Source organism: Pantherophis guttatus, chromosome 2 (assembly GCF_059756535.1).
Source record: "Pantherophis guttatus breed Tessera chromosome 2, ASM5975653v1, whole genome shotgun sequence".
NCBI classification, from domain to species: Eukaryota; Metazoa; Chordata; class Lepidosauria; order Squamata; family Colubridae; genus Pantherophis; species Pantherophis guttatus.
The window spans coordinates 200,268,879-200,289,478 of record NC_142064.1 but is presented as its reverse complement, the minus strand read 5'-3'; the positions used below and the strand labels follow the sequence as shown (position 1 = coordinate 200,289,478).

The 20,600-nt window shown below is 37.9% G+C and overlaps 2 protein-coding genes across 5 annotated transcripts in view; one reads left to right on the top strand and one right to left on the bottom strand.

Annotated features, from left to right (window-relative positions):
* Positions 1-4,089: 4,089 nt before the first annotated feature.
* Positions 4,090-11,823, bottom strand: MFAP3 (microfibril associated protein 3). Its single transcript, XM_034401908.3, has 3 exons — positions 11,754-11,823; positions 9,058-9,471; positions 4,090-7,898 (listed from the first exon to the last, which is right to left on the bottom strand). Exons 2-3 carry the CDS (start codon positions 9,338-9,340, stop codon positions 7,123-7,125), a joined length of 1,059 nt encoding a protein of 352 aa, XP_034257799.1. The 5' UTR covers positions 9,341-9,471; positions 11,754-11,823; the 3' UTR covers positions 4,090-7,122.
* Positions 11,715-20,600, top strand: part of FAM114A2 (family with sequence similarity 114 member A2) — a 21,627-nt gene continuing 12,741 nt past the window's right edge. The window contains exons 1-6 of one of the 4 annotated variants that reach the window (XM_034401889.3): positions 11,715-11,880; positions 12,413-12,495; positions 16,206-16,399; positions 17,624-17,723; positions 19,095-19,190; positions 19,652-19,764. In XM_034401889.3, the coding sequence (XP_034257780.2) occupies positions 16,220-16,399; positions 17,624-17,723; positions 19,095-19,190; positions 19,652-19,764 (489 nt within the window). In that variant the 5' untranslated portion in view covers positions 11,715-11,880; positions 12,413-12,495; positions 16,206-16,219. Of the gene's footprint in view, positions 12,033-12,386; positions 12,496-16,205; positions 16,400-17,623; positions 17,724-19,094; positions 19,191-19,651; positions 19,765-20,600 lie in introns of all 4 variants that reach the window. The other 3 variants (XM_087887523.1, XM_034401882.3, XM_034401875.3) reach the window with 3 other exon arrangements.

Below are 20,600 nucleotides of genomic sequence, written 5' to 3'. Positions count from 1 at the left end.
CATCCCACAGAACTCCTGGTCCAGAATCGATATGGTTTGGGTTACTAGAAAATTGGCATTAGAAATCAAGAAAGTTAACATGGGCATCAATACTTGGGCAGATCATAAGCTCCTTGAAATCAGTTGGTCCCATGATACGAAGAAAATACAACAGAGATGGAGCTTAAGGACCAATCTCCTAAATGAAAAAGAGTTCACACTCAAATTGAATGAAGAAATCAAACGCTTCTTCTTAGAAAATGGAAATCGAGGGACAGCCAAAGAAATTGTGTGGGACACTATGAAGGCCTATGTCAGAGGAGTAGCCATCTCATATACTGCCTTTAAAAATAAGGAAAAAAGAAAGAATAGAGAAGAACTTACTCAAAAATTATTACAAACTGAGGCTGAATTACAGCAACGACCGGGAGATGAGGCGACGAAACAACAGTGGTTGATGATGAGACATAGACTGAATCTATTGGACCAGGAGGAGGTAGCTCAAAAAATAAGAAGATCTAAGCACTATTGTTTCGAGAACGCTAACAAGTTGGGGAGATGGCTGGCATATAAATTAAAAAAAGAGAAGGAAAAAAACCAAATACTAGCCTTAGAAGATCCACAGGGCATCCTGTTGACGAAGGAAGAAGACAAATTAGAAAGCATAAGAAAATTTTATGAATGTCTTTACAAAAATGAAGGAATTGAGTTAAACAAGGTAGAACAGTATTTGTTGGAAGCCAACCTTCCTCAAATTCCGGAAGAAGAAAAGGAAATGTTAAATGGGAAGATCACCATAGGGGAGTTAAAAACCACCTTATCCAAAATAAAGAAGAATAAAACCCCAGGCCCTGATGGTCTCCCCGGAGAATTATATCAAAAATTTGATGACGCTCTGAAACTGGAATTGTTAGAAATTCTAAATGATGTTATTGCTGGCATAACAATCCCAGACTCCTGGAGGGAAGCGTACCTGACGATCATTCTGAAAGAAGGTGCCGACCCGAAGCAGATTTCCAACTATAGACCTATCTCACTGCTTAACGCAGATTACAAATTATTTATGACTATAATAGCGGAGAGATTCAAGAAAATTTTAAATAGATGGATACATAAGGATCAAAATGGTTTTCTCCCAGGGAGACAGATTAGAGACAATTTGAGAACAGTTTTAAATACCATTGAATATTATGAACAATACCCTGGAAAACAGATGGCTTTAATGTTTGTCGATGCCCAAAAGGCATTCGACAATCTGAATTGGACCTTCATGATAAACCAAATAGATCTAATGGGATTCGGGACTAACTTTAGGAGGATGATAGAGAATATTTACCAAAACCAGAGGGCAAATATATTAGTTAACGGAGACAGAACCCAGACATTTCAGATCCAAAGAGGAGTCAGGCAGGGATGTCCCCTATCCCCCTTACTTTACATTCTAGCATTAGAGGTCTTACTCAGAAGGATTAGAACTAATGAAAATATCAAAGGCTTGAAGATTAGGAAGGAAATATTTAAAACACAGGCTTTTGCGGATGACATTGCCTTCATATTAGAAGACCCATTAGACACCGGCCCAAAATTAATGCAGGAAGTTCAGAATTATGGAGAAGTCGCGGGCCTTAAACTTAATAAGAACAAAACCAAAATAATTGTGAAAAATATGACGAACCCACAAACGAAAGAATTAGAAGATTTATTAGGCCTCCAGGTAGTTAAGAAGATAAAATATCTGGGAATATGGATTACGGCGAGACTCTCTTCATTAAAAGATGATAACTATATCCCTTTATTGCAGAAAACTAATCAAGACCTTGATAGGTGGAGGAGGCTTAAATTGTCCCTGACTGGTAAAATTGCGGCGATCAAAATGAATATTTTACCGAAATTTCTATTTCTATTTCAAAATATACCGATATCACTAGATAAAAAAAATTTTTCGGATCTGAATAAACATATCAGGAATTTTTTGTGGGAGGGTAAGAAATCGAGGATTTCTCTCAAGACACTTCAAGGGAAAAGAAATTTGGGAGGGTTCGGGCTCCCTGACTGGGAATCATATCAAAAGGAGGCAAAAATAATTTGGATAAAGGAGTGGATCAAATTACAAGAAGGTAGAATCTTGACACTAGAAGGACACGATCTCCTTGAAGGATGGCACGCTTATCTCTGGGACATAAAGGATAGGAAGAAAACTCATTTCTATAAACATAAAATTAGAGAGACATTGATCCGTACGTGGCTGGAAATTAGACAGAAGATATATACCAAGGTTCCTAGCTGGTTGTCGATTATGGATGCTCTAGTGGCCCCAAATAGAAGAGAGAACTATAAAATGGGCACATATAAGGATATCTTGGATGAAGAAGGGAAGCTCAAGCCCTTGGAAGAGCTGAGGGACCAGGGGTTTATTCTGGATTGGTGGAAATATCTTCAGATTAAGTCTAGATTTCAAGAAGATAGAGATAAACGTGGTATTGAAATGAAATATGGATATTTTGACAAAATTATTTGGGGACCAGATAAGAAAATGCTATCGAAAATCTATAACTTTATATTAGATGAGGATAGAGCTGAGAAGATAGCTAAAAATCAGCTAAGCATTTGGGAGAAAAATTTAGGATATGGCCTTAATTTCAATGACTGGGAGATAGCTTGGAACAGAAATCTCAAAATAACGAAATCGGTAACATTCAGGGAAAATCACTACAAAATGCTGCATAGGTGGTACCTAGCCCCGGACAGGCTGGCCAAAATATTTCCAAATTCTTCTGCTTTATGTTGGAAATGTGGAAAGACGGTCGGCACCTTTTACCATCTGTGGTGGACTTGCCCTGAGACCAAAAAGTTTTGGTTAAAGATCCGACTCTGGCTCTCGGAAATAATGGGACAAGAGATAGCCCTGGCCCCGGAATCCTTCCTCCTAGGTATGATTGAAGATGGTCTCGACAACAATAAAACCCAATTGGCAATTCAAATTATTACTGCGGCTAGATTAGCCTTTGCGAAACTCTGGAAATCCAACTCTACCCCCTCTGAAGAAGCATTAATAAATAAAATTCTAGAGTGCGCAGAGATGGCTAAATTGACGAGCGAGCTAAAAAATGAAGAGAACTTCAAGTACTATGAAATATGGGGAATTTGGTATAACTGGTTAAAGAATAGGATAAAAATATGATAATAGGCTACGATTTGTTAGACACCCGAAATGGACTTAATTGTATAGAAATGTAGAGAATTGTATAGAACTGTATATTGTATAGCTATGGATGAAATTCACTTAATGTTTGATCTATGAAATGTGTAAACATTGCACCTCGGATCAAGATTGTGATTGTACATTGTCTTTTTAAAAAATTGGAAAATTCAATAAAGTATTTAAAAAAAAAGAAAAAAAAGAAAAAAAGTAATGAAGCTAGGGTAAAGGCAGGGTAAGATTTTGCTAAAGAAACAAATCCTACAGAAAAACAGGAATAAGATGACAAGGAAGCAACTGTGTGTTCCTCAGTGATCAATATTCAGATGCCACATAGGAGTACTGTGTAAGAAATGGAAGGGAAGTTTAAAGCAGAGAAGCAGCACAGTACTTGAGGCTCCGCTGTGATCTCTGAGAAGGAGGTCATACAATGGTTTTCTATTCAATTATAATGGAAACTTTAGTTCAATATGTCTGGAAGATATCAGACAGAGGATCAGTGTATGATGATATTAGACGTTGAGATAAACCAGAATGTTGGTGCTGCTATAGTTTCTATTTTTTGCAGCTCTTTTGATATGAACACACTAAAGCAAAATTCAGGCAAGCTATTCATTAATTATTTTTGCATTTTAAATCCCTATTGCTATATGTATGTAATCTTAAATATTTTAAAAGCAGATTTATGTATAATGGTTTCTTTTCTTATTTTCCATGTAACCAGATAGAAAAATCAATCAATAATGCATATATAACAGAGGACCAACTGGCGAAAATTGCAGAAGGCTACAATCGCTTGCATATGTAACATATGTAAATGATTGCATATGGCTGCAGGGCTTTAAGGCATTAAAATAGCATATAGGATATAGCATATAGATAATGATACATAAAACCAGAAACACAGTTCAGACATTTAATAGTAGATTTTATTGTTGGAAGAAAGCACCATCTTATTTTTATATAAAAGTATGAAATACAACTGTGGCAACTCCCAAGCTACAAAAGTGCTGAAACCACATTTTGGTGAACAGAGTTAAGTTTTCTAATACTTTCACAAAACACTACAGCTAAAGAAATAAGAACACAACCTCATGCCGAACATAAATTAGCTTACACACTCAAAAAAAGTACACAGGCAGAACTGAACCTCCAATTAGCATTAGGTAATAATACAGCTGGGCTCTTGCCCCTATTATTCATTAAAATCTGTTGGCCATTTGAGAAGTCTTGCGTTGTTTTTTTCATAAAGTTACATCAATTTTTAAAACAAGTACAACCCACCCACAATAGTTCTCCAAATATGTTCATAACACTACAAGAATGTTTGGTAAAAATATATGCTTAAAAAAAAAACTATCCACACTGCACCATGTATGATTTTTACATCTAATCCATCTAAATTACTTGCTTGTCTCTGTCCTGCCTTTGTTCCACGAAAGAAAGTGATGCAAACCAAGATTCTCTTTTTTTACATGTTATACATAAAAATGATTTATAGAAGGACAGAGAGAAATAGCCTCCTATATTTACAAATATATCCCTTTGCGAAGCTTAAACCTGCATGATCTATTTTGCTTCAGAAACAGAAACAACTATTAAGAAAATTAAGCTAAATATTGTGAGGTAAATGTTTTCTTAAACAATCTGTTAAACAGATGGGCATTACTGCCGATGACTCCAATTCCCAGGTGCCATTACTACTACTGCTTGCCACCCATTTGTGCTATAAACGTAACAGATTCCTTCAAAAATCATGTTTCTTCAACTTTTGCTACAGCAAGAGGGATTTCATACCTATCATAAATTTAGACTTGCACTATTTTAACTTTCTAGATTATGGGTCAAATATGTTTTCTCATTTTTTTTTAAAGCTAAGAAGGAAACTATGTGTTAGGGCTGTTCCCGCCGTGTGAAAAAAAAGCTTATATGAACTGGGTCAATTCAAATGGCTGGAAGAGAAAGGACAATCTTATTTCATTAGCAAATGTGACCTCGCAGCATAAGGACAGATCTGTTTCACATAACTGAACTGATGCAATCCATTATATCATCATCTCCTACTATGAGATGATGATATAATGGATTGCATCAGTTCAGTTATGTGAAGTAATTTTCCAGAAAGGTAAAAGCCTCATACAAAAGTATGTGAGGGAACAACAGGCAACAACTGACCAAACTAAACCCTCAACAATTTAATTTTGAATTTACAAGGTATCTGTTTTCCTTTAAAGTGAGATTTAACTGTATTATTTCATACCTATAGCCTGAAGCAATAGCAATAGCACTTATATACCACTTCATAGTGTTTTACAGCCCTCTCAAAATGGACTACAGAGTCAACATATTGTTCCCAAGAATCTGGATCCTCATTTTACGGACCTTGAAAGAATGGAAGGCCAAGTCAACTTTGAGCCGGTCAGGATTGAACTCCTGGCAATCGGCAGAATTAGCCTGCAGTATTGCATTCTAACCACTGTGCCACCATGGCTCTAATAGGCAATTACACTACTGTTGAACATAAGGAATCAGCCAAATGTCCATATTAAAGTTGCTTATTGTATAATGGTGTTGTTCTTTGAGGTTTCCTCAGGTTTTTTATTGAGGCCAGGCTCCGTAGATCACAATTCTCAGCCTACTTTCCTAACTCTGCATCTTTTTCACTCAAATTATCATTGGCTCATGTTAAGTTTTCCCCAGGTGATTTTCATGGAACACTTATAACTGCTATCAAATGACATTGTCCTCAACATTGGCCACTTAATATTAACAATTAAGAACATACTGCCTGAAGAAGAAGGCTGAAGTTATAAATGAGGTTACTGTAGACACTTCAAAATAGTTACTAGTACCGAAGTTGTCACTGTTTTTATCATAGTAACACTGAGAGAACCTGAAGATTTTGTCAGTTCACTGCAATTAAATGAAATAATATTCCAAAACTTGATATTATGAGTAACACCGAGAAAACAAGCCTCATTTATTAAAATATTTGGCAATTGACAGAATATTTAAGTGGTCTGTCCTTGGCTGCAATGCAAAGGTTGCACTTGGGTTCCTATTTTCTAATGCAAATACTGAATAGGAACATGCATACATACAATTGAATCTCTGAATATTTCCTATGTTTTTCACATAGTTTTCAGTTGTAACAATCACAGTTTCCTTATAGTATTTAAAAAAAGATGACCTGCCACGTTATAATTTCATGTACAGTACACTTGTGAACTGTAATAAAAGAACTGAGCACATATAAGAATTTAACTTTCTGGGTAGACATGACAGAAACTATTTATGTCAATGTATTATTTTGCTGTATCTCATGAACAGATAACTCACTAGCTTTCATTTTAGTTTTTAGAGGCAAGCTATCATGTATTGTGCCTCTTTTAGTCTTAGCTCACTGAAAAATGGGGAGAAATGTAACGAAGTCTCCAGTTATTTTTCATGACATCATGCTATTGGTGCCCTATTTGCTGCCATCTTTCTCTCACAAAAATAATAAATAAACTGTACTACATCAGCCAACAAAAGTTTGTCCACTCTATTATAACTGGAATAATCAATAATTGATAGAAAGGATCCTGCTGCAAAATAATTCTAAGATTAGTTATAATAAGAATTTTAAAATAGCTTCATCTACGCTGATTTTACAGTCACCTAACAAAATTTAACACAAAAAACAAACAAGGATCCTGCATCTGAGACTATGGTGACATTTTCCCTTTTCTCTTTGAGAGCATTCTCCCAAATCAGGAGGAACGTCACACAAGTAGCTTCGCTAGTCTATTTGGATTCAGCCCTCGGACAAGGCCGGATTTTCCTATAGGCTAACTAGGCTTCAGCCTAGGGCCTCAAGATCAAGAGGGGCCTACATTCAAATTGTTAGCAAAATTAAAATTACACTTTCACTATAGGTGAAAGGGCCTCATAAGTGGAATAGCCTAGGGCCTCTTTTCATCTAAATCCGGCCCTGCCCTCGGACCATCCTCTGATGGCAGGGAGGTGACACTATCGTGAGAAACAGTATCAATGCTTTGTGCTTCTGACTGAAGGTGGACAGATACCTCCACAGCTATTTCTTTGCCGTGGTCATTCACTGAACCATCATCTGAATCTCCTGCTGGTGAATTACTGCGCTTTATTTCTGGGTTTAAGGGATAGACTCCCTCTTGGGCACCAAGTGCTTGGGTCTGTTTCACTCCATCTCCTACTTCATCAGAGTCATCAACATGCACTGCTTCAAATATTTCTTCCATAAAGGCCCTGCAGTTAAGGATTAGAGGTGGCAGAGGGATACTTCTGGCAAGTTCTTCAATGTAGCGAGCAAATTCCATGGTTTTAAACTGGGTGACTTTGGCCAACTCTAGAGTTTTGGCAGAGGTAATAATAGGAATGCGTTTGGCTATTTCAAAAGCCTTCTGTAGCTTCTCAGCCCCTTCAGTTCTGAAGAACTCATTGATGGCTTTCTCTGTTTTACGAAGATGGCTGCTCATCATGCACAGACGTGTAATATTTAAGATTAGGATGATGGTAAAAGCAACTAGGCAGACAATCATGTAATAAATGCCCATGTCTCCAGAGGTAGAGACCACTCTGAGGGTGACTGAATAATAAGAAGTGCCATTTTCATTTTTGACACTGCAAGTATATCGTCCCCGGTCAGCAAATATTACACCTGTGATATTGAGGATATTGTCAGAGATCACCAGTCTTCCATCTAAAGACACAAATAGAATTAAAAAAAAAACATTGCAAGATCAAATTATGCTTTCGTATTTCTCAGGTCAGCATGCATGAAATATGGAACCATTTCAGTTGTGGTCCCTTCTCGCAATAGCAATAGCAATAGCAATAGCAATAGCAATAGCAATAGCAATAGCAATAGCAATAGCACTTAGACTTATATACCACGTCATAGTGCTTTACAGCCCACTCTTAAGTGGTTTACAGAGTCAGCATATTGCCCCCAACAGTCTGGGTCCTCATTTTACACACCTTGGAAGGATAGAAGGCTGAGTCAACCTTGAGCCGATGAGATTTGAACTGCCGAACTGCAGCTAGCAGTCAGCTGAAGTAGCCTGCAGTGCTGCACTCTAACCACTGCGCCACCTCGGCTCTATAAATATATGCCCAGAATTTCTGTTTAATTAGTTATAAATTGATTTTAAATATTCTTTTATTCTAATCTGCCTTTAATTCTGGTAGCTGTTCTGAATTTTAAAAACTGTTGTTCCTCATGCTCTAGAACAGGGCTATCAAACTCCCGGCCCATGGGCCGGATGCATCATGCGCTGGCCATGCCCACCCCCATTTTAGCAAAGGGGAAAAAAGTCCAGATAAGTCACATGACGTCACTGTGATGTGAGTTTGACACCCCTGCTCTAGAACAAGCATAAACCACATGAAGTTTAGCAGGAAAAAATATTTCGTACCAGATTGTCTACAATTACCTTTTATTTTGGATTAATGTTATCCATTTATTTTCCTTTTCATCCCTATGAAAATATCTAATAATGAATATTTTCACTGCAGCGTAACAGCATTCCGTGCGCCTTTGGCGTTTAGTCATGCTGGCAACATGACCACGGAGACGTCTTTGGACAGCGCTGGCTCTTCAGCTTTGAAACGGAGATGAGCACCACCCCCTAGAGTTGGGAACAACTAGCACATATGTGCAAGGGGAACCTTTAGCTTTACCTTATTGTAATTTAAGACAGATTTGTAGTACATTGTAATATAGGTACCTTTAGGCACTATGATTGCATATCTGTTATTTTTTTCCCTTTGTTCTTTTTATGGAATGTGATAAGAAACCCTCTACAAGCATTATATATTGAGTCAAGCTTATTGTAAGTTTAGACACATATGCATCTTACCTTTTCCACCTTGCTCCAGAAGATGCCCCTTTGAGTTGTACCAGAGTATGGTGTCCTGCTGGCTAATGTTCAAATTACATTCAATGAAAACACAGGTACCTTCTTTTGCTATGATGTCCTGAGGAACTGGATATTTTGTCAAGGCTTGAAAGATTGGGAGAAGTGATATGTTGAGAGGCAAGGGCCTTGATCCCACAGTAAATGTCAGGTTGGAAGTAACATTTTCTTGAGCAAAAACACTGAGGTTAAGAACCAGAATCAACAGGCAGCAGCTGAACTTCATGGAAGCTTAAAATTAAGGGCTTCTTTTGTTGAATTTAATTACTGAAGAAAGTTAGCACTGAAACAATACACATTATCTTGATCACCATAGAAGATATTGAGTGATGCATCAACCATTGTCTTTGAAGATGCCTAAAAAGCAAGTACATGAGAAACCCAACTAAAATACTAAAAAAACATGAATGTGAGTTATTAAAAATACAAAACTGTATAGGTTTGTTAAACTTATGAAAAGGGTATTACAGCTAGAACCACCATAACTGCAACTTGTCTACATATTAGTACCAAAAAAGAAAGAAAGAAAAGAAAAGAATCTTTTTCTTACACAAGTAAGTGATTTGTGATGGCAATTTCATTCACCCATTTTCATTCCTATATTATAAGATTGGATATAGAGTTTCCACAGATAGAAGGTAACCAATACCTTCTATCTGTGGAAGTTAGCATCAAAAAAACAAATTCTACTGACAAAAGAATCTTCCCCCATTTTTCTACCTGAGCTTTCTTAGTAGCTTATTTGCCATGGATTCTTCCCTGATCAACTCCATAGAACTGATTAGGTCACATTACATTTTAACACTTTCCTTCAACATTTTGGGGGGGGAAATAACATAGTTCAAAAATATAATACAAATATAGCTTCTATTTGTATTTTATTATTTGCTAAATGGAAATGAAAGATAAGTTAACAGATCTGATAACCAATCTCAGTCTAAAATAATTCTAATACTAAAAAACCAAAGTCTTATATGATGCTTGAGTTACTAATTTTAAGAAGTATTGAGTATCTAATAAACTTCTTCCCCAGTTTTATTTTTTATTTTCGTAAAACCTCATAGAATCTTATCAGAGGTGATAATAAGTCCCTTATTTCTAACTGAGAAAATAACCAGCTTTCAAAAACTCAAGGTAATTATATGCACCAATTGCATATGTTCCCTAAGATATCGACCCAGGTTTGCATAATACACAATAGTTTTGAATGCTACTGAATTTTTCCATCATTCCTCAGACTTATTTTTGCTATCTAATCTTTCCTAATCCAGTGACTACTATTTTCCATACCTGTTTACAAACTGAATCCCTCACTACTAAATCATTTGGTAAGACATTAATCATTAAACCATTACATGTTAGTTAACAACTAATATAAAAGACAACAATTAATTGAAAAAACATACTTTTCAATTAATCTTTGGATTAAATGAAAAATATCTTTGAAAGCAACAAGTATGTACATGAAGCAACCAAGAACTGAGCTTGACATTTTACATCCAGTCCCCAAAGGTTTCTTAAGAATTATTAGCTATAATTACTAAGATTAACTGCTTCACAACATCAGCTTTCATAAGGAATGCAATTATTCAGACAATTCAACATAATCGAACAACTCTGGAATCTAATTCAGCAAAGATAACACTGGGTACCCATATTTCATTTTACTGAAATAATCCAGAGGTGGGCACAGCCAATATTTAGGGGAAACAAGGGGTGTGCTTGAGAGTATCCAGATGCTTCTGAAATCTTTGGTGTTAAATTTTTGGAATGCTTGTTTTCCAATTGTAGACTGATACTCTTATGGACCCTTTCTTTGGATCGTTCTGAGTTTATTCATTTATTTATTTAGGGTGACTTCGAATCACCTGGATACTGTTTGTGCCTGTCCCTGCAGTTTTCTTGGCAAGGTTTTTCTGAACCTTGCCTTCTTCCTAAGACTGGGAAGAAAGAATGACTGGCCCAACGTCACTCCCCTGTCTTCATATTTAAACCGGGACTAAAAGTGCCGGCTTCCCAGGTTCTAGCCTGGTGCCTTCACCACTACTACACCATCCTTCTGAGTTTACTACTACGATTATCATTACTCCATCGAGAGGCAAGGAGACGCTGCCTCGAGTTAAAACTGCCTGGAAAATCTGTGGCTCACCTCGAGAGACCAGACTGAGGGAGACAGCCGCACGCAGGCTCCTTCTCCGACCCTCTTGAGTTAGGGCAGAGGTGGGGGAACGATGGCCCTTTAATGACTTGTGGACTTCAACTCCCAGAATTCCTGAGTCAGCCATACTAGCTCAGGAATTCTGGGAGTTGAAGTCCACAAGTCATAAAAGGGCCATCGTTTCCCCACCCCCGAGTTAGGGTATCTAATTCAATTACTGTATCTGCATTACTTCTCCGATACAACAGCCTGGCCTATCCCTCCGCGGGGCAATACTCCTGGCGGGCAGTTTCCCCACCAACAGAGTTCTGGTGTGCAAAGACTCCTATTCACAACATGACGTCCCGACAGCGCCAACGTCATCCTTCCCTCCCCCCCCCCGCCTCCCATCACGCTTGATCGCCCCGAGGAGCGTCGGCAGCGGAATCCCTTCTCGGACCCTATGTCCATCCTCGCCCACCGCGAAGACAAACAACCCTACCTGTCCAACCACCCAGCCGGTCGGTAACTTTTCCTGCAAATTCGTCATATCCGGTAACGAGAAAAAAAAGAGCGAGATCACCCGACTTCCGGCTCAGTGACGCTCTTTCCTCCTCTCCATGGTTGAGGTACTGTAATCTGGCGTGTTTGGGGGGGGGGGGCATAGAGACGTGGCTGTTTCTGGTGTGATATTTCAGTGGAGAAAAAGGGAAGGAAAAAAAAAAAGCTGCAGAGTCCGGAGAGGACAGTCCCTGCGCTTCGAGTTTGTTTTTATAACAAGGTGTATTTTTCTTACTTGGAAATGCCTTTTTTTTATATGCCTTTGCTGCTTTGCTCTGGTTAGGAACATTTATTCCCATAAGTTTCCATTAGTGGTGATGCCAGTTAAAATCCACGCGAGTTGAATGGAATAAATCTTCCCTTCGGGATGGATATATTCCGAACCACCCCACCCTTCCCTACCAGGCTGGACTACAACTCCCAGTGGGCTTCTGGCTAACTAGGGAGGATGGTAGTTGCAGTCTTCAGTGTTTGTTTCAGTGTTTCAACAGAAAAGTTGATTTGCTGGAAGTGTATATGCGTCAGAAAAAGAGAGTAATAAAAGACTTTTTGTATTTACTTGCCCTACCCGCAGATTCTCAGAGGATTCTTTTGTTTTAGATCTTGACCTTTTAGATCCGACAGAAGTAGCTGAGTTTGGACTGGTGATTACAATTTGGCTGGAGTCCATCCTCTAAATTCAGGTAGGTGTCTCTCTTCTTTTTCATACCAAAGGTTGCATCCTGGAACAAAAGTGGCTTTTGTAGCTAAAACTTGTCTTTACTGACTCCTACTTACACGTTTTGCTTACTCTTTACTATTTCGTCCTCCTCCCTCTTGATTGCCACATTTAATAAACTTATCCCCTTCTCCATATTGTTTTTTTCTTCTTCTTCTGCCTTTCTTATATAAAGTTGTACGACTAAAGTTTTTGAACCTTATGCAACGCTGATGTAATACTCTAAATATCAACAGTTGGCTGAAAGGTCACTTGGATAAGTGGGATACTCTATGAGTAAGCATGCATAATAAGAGCACAGGCCTGGAAAATAAGATAGGCATCATATGCTATGCTGAAAGATTGTCTGAAGGAAATGCAAGGAAAAGGGAGGGATGATTGGTGGTGGACACCAATTTATTGTATTAACTCTGATTTTCGTTATAAAAACAAAATTCTAGCATGATTTCATATATTAAGTGCAAGGCACTAAACAGGTAATTCTCACTGTATCAAATAAGCAAAAGGAATTATTTCTTTGAAATTATGATTTGTCTCTCATTTATTCTTAGATATGTCTGCCTATGCTGCAGTTAGGTTGGGGGAAAGGGGGCCAAAGCAGGAAAAAACATAGGAATCTGATATATAAATTATCTTGAAACACCAGTTCATTTACTATCTCTCAAAATAGACCAAGGTTTTTCACACTTTTTGATGCATTAGAAGCACATTATTTTCTAGTTAAACCAGAATGTTTCATGCGTTTACTTTTGTATTTCTTGAAATGATAATGTATCCTAGCCTTGGCCTTCGATTTCTGTTGCTCAAATGCTCATGCTTCTGACACTTTCCCACTCTTGTGTTAAAACAACTTGACATATCTCTTGGGATGGTGTCATCATCCACATATTAAATGAAAGCTGTATAAGACTTGTCTCAAGAGTTATAGAGTAGCTATCTATTATACAAGTTATTCATATTCTTCCATTTTCAGATCGTCTACACAAAATAAAAAACAACAGCCCGATAAGTGCAGAATATGTAACAGTAAAAGCTCATATTAATTTAAATACGGTGGAAAGCTAACGAGGGCACAAGATAGCTGTCTTAATGAAAGGATTTTCAAAGTCTGTGTGAAGTAGAAGACAAGAACTTGCTTTGTTCCATGCAAATAATTGGTTGTATTATTTATTCTAAATAAGTGTATTTAATTAAACATCGGATCAGTAGCAGAATTTGGGTAGTCGATCTAAATAAGCAAAAAGAAGTGGAAAACATTAAGATTCCTTCATCATGTATCCTATAAGGCAGGATATAATTAAATAATTAAACACATAAAAATAAACACTAACCAATATAGGGCCTTGAAAGAAATATGAAGCCATTGTTTCAGCAATATAACGATGTGTTTTTAGAATCAAATTGTGGTTAATAGCTTTCTTGCCATTATGGGCTGAAACCTCTGGGCATTGAAAATATTCAGTTTGATGTGGAATGACTTGTCATGATCCAATTATAAATCACCATGGTCAGAAACATTTGGAACTGCTACTGTAGAATAAATTGGACAAAGACATTTCTATCCATAAAGCTGCACACATGTATGCGGGATCAAAACTAGGAAGAGTAATTGTATCTAATATGACTTAGCTCTTCACAATACTCTTTAGTTTTAGAAAAGTGTGTAGAGTTTAAGAGTTGCTGTCATGTGGGAAGCTGTATGTTTCATTTAAAGTTATTTGTGTTATTAAAAACACAGCTGTAAAATATAATCTGTTTTGTTATCTAATTGCTTTGCAATCAATTTCAAAGCCATTCTAATTACCGTATTTTCCGGCGTTTAAGACGACTTTTTAACACAGGAAAATCTTCTCAAAAGTCGGGGGTCGTCTTATACGCCGGGCATAAGCCTACCTACAGACTGACGGAAGCGGTTAGAGCAGCTACTACCATCTCTAGTCATTGCTAGAGATTTCTAACCCGAATCTGAGTTGCCGGCGCTGACTGATGACGCTACAGGAGCGCCGTAGCGCATTGAGGGGAAGCTGTGCCGATGTCGTCAAGGCTGCATGCCGCTGAATGCTGGACCCAGCTGGTTGCTGTGCGGAGCTTCCCCCACCGTCCCAGGCATCCAGGTGGATATTACCGACACTCTGACTTCCCCAGACAGCTGGGGCTCGCCATCACTGGGGTCTGGGGAAGTCGGAGCATCGGTAATATCCACCTGGATGCCTGGGACGGTGGGGAAAGCTCCATGCAGCAACCAGCTGGGTCCAGCATTGAGCGGCATGCAGCCTTGACGAGATCGGCACAGCTTCTCCTTAATGTTGTCGGCACTCCCGTAGCATCATCAGTCAGCGCCGGCAACTCAGATTCGGGAAGCTGTGCCGATCTCATCAAGGCTGCATGCCGCTCAATGCTGGACCCAGCTGGTTGCTGCGCGGAGCTTCCCCCACCGTCCCAGGCATCCAGGTGGATATTACCAATGCTCCGACTTCCCCAGACCCCCAGTGATGGCGAGCCTCAGCTGTCTGGGGAAGTCGGACGGTGGGGGAAGCTCCGCGCAGCAACCAGCTGGGTCCAGCATTCAGCGGCATGCAGCCTTGACGACATCGGCACAGCTTCCCGAATCTGAGTTGCTGGCGCTGACCGATGATGCTACGGGAGTGCTGACAACATTGAGAGGAAGCTGTGCCGATCTCATCAAGGCTGCATGGGTGACAGGACATGGGTGACAGGACAGAGTGACGGGAAAAAAACCTGGTACGAAATAGCCCTCTTGCCGCTACACGTGGCCGTTACCTTGACAGATGGGCAGCCTGGCTTGTAAGTATCTGTACCAGTTCTGTTAAGAAAACAAACAGCATGGCAGCTCCCATGAGTTTATTGTCTTATCCTTCCGTTCAGCTTTAGAGTGAATTAGGAAAAATTTAATCCAATTGCACTGTTTTATGTTTACATGTTTGATGACAAACAGCCTTATGTTTATAAGTGACAGTTTTCCTGCTAAGTACCTGCATGTCATAAGCATTTGAATTAAAATTACCATATTGAAATCAAATCTGATTTTTTTAATTTTTATTTGGTGTGCGTTGGAAGAGGGGTAGTCTTATTCAGCGAGTATAAGCCCAAACCCTATATTTTAACAGGAAAAGTAGGGGGTCGTCTTATACGCCCAGTCATCTTATATGCCGGAAAATACGGTATTTAATTTATATGTATGCCAAACAAAGGACTTCTTCTTATTCTCCTCTGCCTGCTGGCTTAAAGGAGAGGAAAGTAGTTAGCTGTTTAAGAATAAAATGATGAATCTAGAGAGTCTCAGTAAAATAGTTATATTTTCTCAAAGGAGTTGAAATAACTAATAGTTATTCTAATATGCCTATTATTTTTGACCTTGCTTGAGCGATATCCCTATGCAAACCACTGAATCAGAGATGCTTACTTCTGAGTAAACAGCATAGGATTGTGTTATGTATGTGCTTTAATACAGGGGCCTCCAACCTTGGCAACTTTAAGACTTGTGGACTTGAACTCCCAGAGTTCCTCAGCCAGCTTTGATTTTTACATACTTATTAGCTTGTAAACTGTTTTGCTGTACTGATGTGCTTTATTTAACTAGTCAAATGGACTCAATTAAGTTAAAAATATAATTAAGCTAAAATAAATAATTATAATAATTACTTATAAAACAAGGATATGCTTTGGTCATGTCCCAAATGGAAAATGAACCACTGAGAGAAGATGTGGGTGAACCTGATGAAAACGTGCAGAAGGCAGTGGATGAAGATGTGACCAAGAATAATGGCGAGGAAGTCGAACCTATGTTGATGACCCAGAAAAGATCAGAAGCCAAAACCACTGAGCTCAGTGCAGCACAACAGCCACAGGTGCAAAATATACTAGTATTTATGCTAAAACCTGTTAATAATTTTCAGTTTTATCTTAAAATATTCACTCTTTCTATCTTCCAAAGTGAAACATTTGGGGTTGGGAGTAGGGGGAGGGGGAGGGCGTGCTGGCTACAAAAGTCAGTTATTTTAATTCTGTAATTTAAACAGAATCTATCAATTTCAATCTGCAGTTGGATTGTATCTCCTTCTGAGCTCGTAAGAAAGATAAATATATCATGTGCAATCAAGTTAGGTCAGAATAATAATATAAATGAATTATATATCCTTATATATAATTATATAAGGATATATATAATTATATATCCTTACATTTTAGAGCATTAATTTGAAAGCAATTTGTAGCCATTCTGTTACTATAGGTCTGCTTGCATAGGTGACTATAATCGCTGAAACATAGAAATAAATATACAGTTTATCTATTAAGAGAATATTTTCATATTCTTGACAAAATTGATTCACAAGAGATGAAGAGTTGTATTAACGCAATATAGTTAACAAATACAAATAGTTTTTTTCATAGTATTGATAAATGTGAGGATTGTGTACAACTATATCTTTAATGTTTTTAAACAATGCTTTATATTATATTACCATATTTTTTACTGTATAAGACGCACCGGGGTATAAAACGCAGCTTAGTTTTTGGAGAGGAAAATAGGAAAAAAAAATCTACCTACCAGGTATTCATCTGGCTAGCGTCCTTAGTCTGGTCAGCTTCAGCACATTTGTTTGCTGGTTTTGAGCACGCGGGCGCTTTTTAATCCCCTGTTTGGGGATAAAAAACAGCTTCTAAAGCACAGCTGAGAGTCAGAGGGAGCAGGCAAAACATGGAAGATTGCTAGAGCCTCGTTAGGACTGAAACAAAAGCTTTGAAAAAGCTACATTCGGAATATTAGACGTACCCAAATTTTCAGCCTCTTTTGGGGGGGGGGGGAGTGCTTCTTATACTCCGAAAAATACGGTAATAAGAATCCCCTTTTATGTGGAACAGAACATTATTTTTTATTTGAATATCTATTAGCTCTTTCTCCATTAAACATCTAGGTTTGCTAACAGAAAGAAAAGATTGTTCTGTAAAATAGTGATGTAAAAATGTATTATTTATTTTTTCCATATATTTCCTTTGCTAGAAATCAGTTTTAATAGTTTGGTTATTTAAAAAAGAATAAATAACTGCTTACCTTGTTCTGTTTTATTAAGGTCTCAGGTCCCATTGAGAAGACCCAAACAGGATGGGGTTATTGGGGAAACTGGGGGAAATCATTGCTTTCAAGTGCTTCTGCTACAATGGCCACTGTTGGTAAGGATAGCTAAAATATAGCAGACTCATAGAACCTACTTTACAAATCCAATGAACTTTCTTTTCTAATTCTTTTTTCTTTTAGAGGTTAATGGGGGCAACCACAAAAATACCTTATGAAAAGTAAAGAAAAATATAGAGCAAGATCAAAATATTTTTTAAAAATATGTATTTATAGAACAGTAACTATATCTTGGTGTTTTGATTATGCATCACTCAAACCAGTTCAAACCTACATAGCTTTTACAAGCTCTTAATGGTTTTTATGTTATTTCTAATACAGAGGAACCGTATAAAATTGAGATTAAGCTAGTGGCTAGACTGAGTAAAACAGTAGAATGCATCCTATTGACTTATTTTGCTTGCTTGGACAATACAGGCAAATCTAAGAGGACTCCAGCCTTCCTGTCATCAATAGATGCATCAATAAATGCATTGTCACATATTGTCACACAACCATAGGAAATTTTTCTTTTGTCATGCCTTTCCCTTTGCAGTGTTGGATGACAAACATAAAATAGTACAAGTGTGGTTCAGGAGAGCTGAAATAGCAATAGCACTTAGAGTTATATAGGCGGTTTACAGAGTCAGCATATTGACCCTACCAATCTGGGTCCTCATTTTACTGACCTTAGAAGGATGGAAGGTTGAGTCAACCTTGAGCTGGTCAGGACTGAACTCTTGGCAATGGGTAGAGTTAGCCTGCAATACTGCATTCTAATCCTTGCAGCACCATGGCTCTGGAAACCCCAGAACACATTCTTTGTTACTCCTTTTGTCGAGCCATTCAAAACAGATTTATTCTTCCTCTGATTAGTGATCCTGATTGTTCTGTCCTGGCCTATGAGCTGCCATTTATTGCAGTGCATATGGCTAAGTTTGGGTAGCAGCATGGAAGAGCTGGACCTTGATAGGTCAAGCTCCTGCTCTAAAGAAGTATTTTATGTCATTTTAGATATTACCAAATTTTATACAACTTTAGATATTATCACACTCCATGTAAATTTTAGAAATCGTATTTTTGTAATTTTACATGTTACGTTTTACGTAATTTTAGTGACTATCTCATTTATAGTTCAGAGATTGATTGTTTCTTTTGGGTCTTACTGGTGGGTCCTAGTCTGGATGTTTTAATTTCATGATGTATTTATATTTGTCTCAAATTTTATTTACTAATGTAGTTTCTTAAGATAGAGTTGTTGGTGCTAATAGATTCCTTATAGACATATTTGTGGTCTAAGACTGTTAATAAAATCATCTCTGCCAAAAAAATATATATCTCTTTGCATCCTATTGATTTTTATTTTGCTTTCTTGGGCAATTCATCTTATTTTTTTCCCTCAGGGTTAACATTATCTCTTCTTTCTCTAGGTCATGGAATCTCAAATGTCATTGAAAAAGCAGAAACATCCCTAGGGATCCCAAACCCTACTGACATATCGTCTGATGCCAGAGATGCAATAAAAGGTCAGATCTTATCTTAGCACATAAAATATTTTATATATATAATGATCTTTGTTACCTTTGAAGGGATCTCTTACTCTATGGCAGATAAGCTGAACATCAGGCTATCATATTACTGCCAAAGAACAAGACTTAGAAATATTGCTGTTGCTGGTATCTTAGAAATGTGTATATCCTGAAGGAAAAACACCTGCAACCTTTGTACTTCTGAACTTTGTTCAGGATATTAAATTTATGCCTGCATTTGGATAAACCTTTGATTTTGTGCAGTGTGAAGATGGCAGAGTTTCAGTTTTTGATACCAGTCTAGATAGAAATGGATGTTTATAACTGACAGCAGGAACTACTGGTTAGGGTCAGAGAATTTTTCTCTTTAGTTTTATATACCTACAGAGGGTTTAGGATACTTTGAAATATTCAAGGGCAGTTTTAACCCTTAAAAAAAATGAATGCTTTTGTTTCAGAAAGTCACAATTCTGAAGAAGTAAGTGATGACAAGAAAGAGACTGAAAATCCCTCACCTCTCAGTGGTGCTTTTGGAATGATTTCTACCATTTCTTCTGCTGTTCAGACCACAGTGAGTGAAATTGAAAGGGTTATGTTAACGTACCGTATTTTTCCGTGTATAAGACGATACTTTTTCTTAAAAATATTTACCTAAAAATGGAAGGCGTCTTCAACGTGGGGGTGGGGGTCTGAGAGGAGAATCGTGGTTGCAAGACTGCCAATACCTTATCTCTGCAAACTAGCCTCACGAGCAAAACTTCCGATTGCAGAGACAAGCTAACAGGCTTCCTCCAATCATGAGCCTTATGTAACTGACGTCAGCTGATGCTGCAGAGAGCGTGTAGCCAGGGCCCAGATGTGACAGGGAGCAGTAATGTTGGAGTATTCTGAGCCCATAAAAATGTCAGAAAACAAAAAAATAAAAAACCAGTACTGGTAAGCGAATGTCTTACTTTGCAAAATAAATGTCTTCTATTTAATCTTTACAATATTGATTTCTGAATCTTTGGTAAGAAAAGTGGAGGGCATCCTATACATGGGGGCATCTTATAGATGGAAAAATATAGTATGTATTTTTGATCAGTTTATGCTGTCAGCCCTTTAAAGTAGACCAGATCAGGAAATAGATGTCACCAAAGACTGGAACTATACATATTTGAGATGGGTTATAATAATAGAACCTTGCTAGTCTGTCTGTGTTTTTCCTTCTTTCCCCCTTACATCCCAGAGAGTTGGGTGTTTCGAGTCTCTTTGTAACCTTATCCGTCCTGGCTACATTTAGCAGATATTCCTTCTGCATCTGCTGCTTCCCTGACAGACTTTGGATTCTTTCTTCAACTTTCTCCCTGGCTCTGTGAAGGTTCATTAGATTGTCAATCAGGGATGCAGTTTTTTTCTTACTTTTAT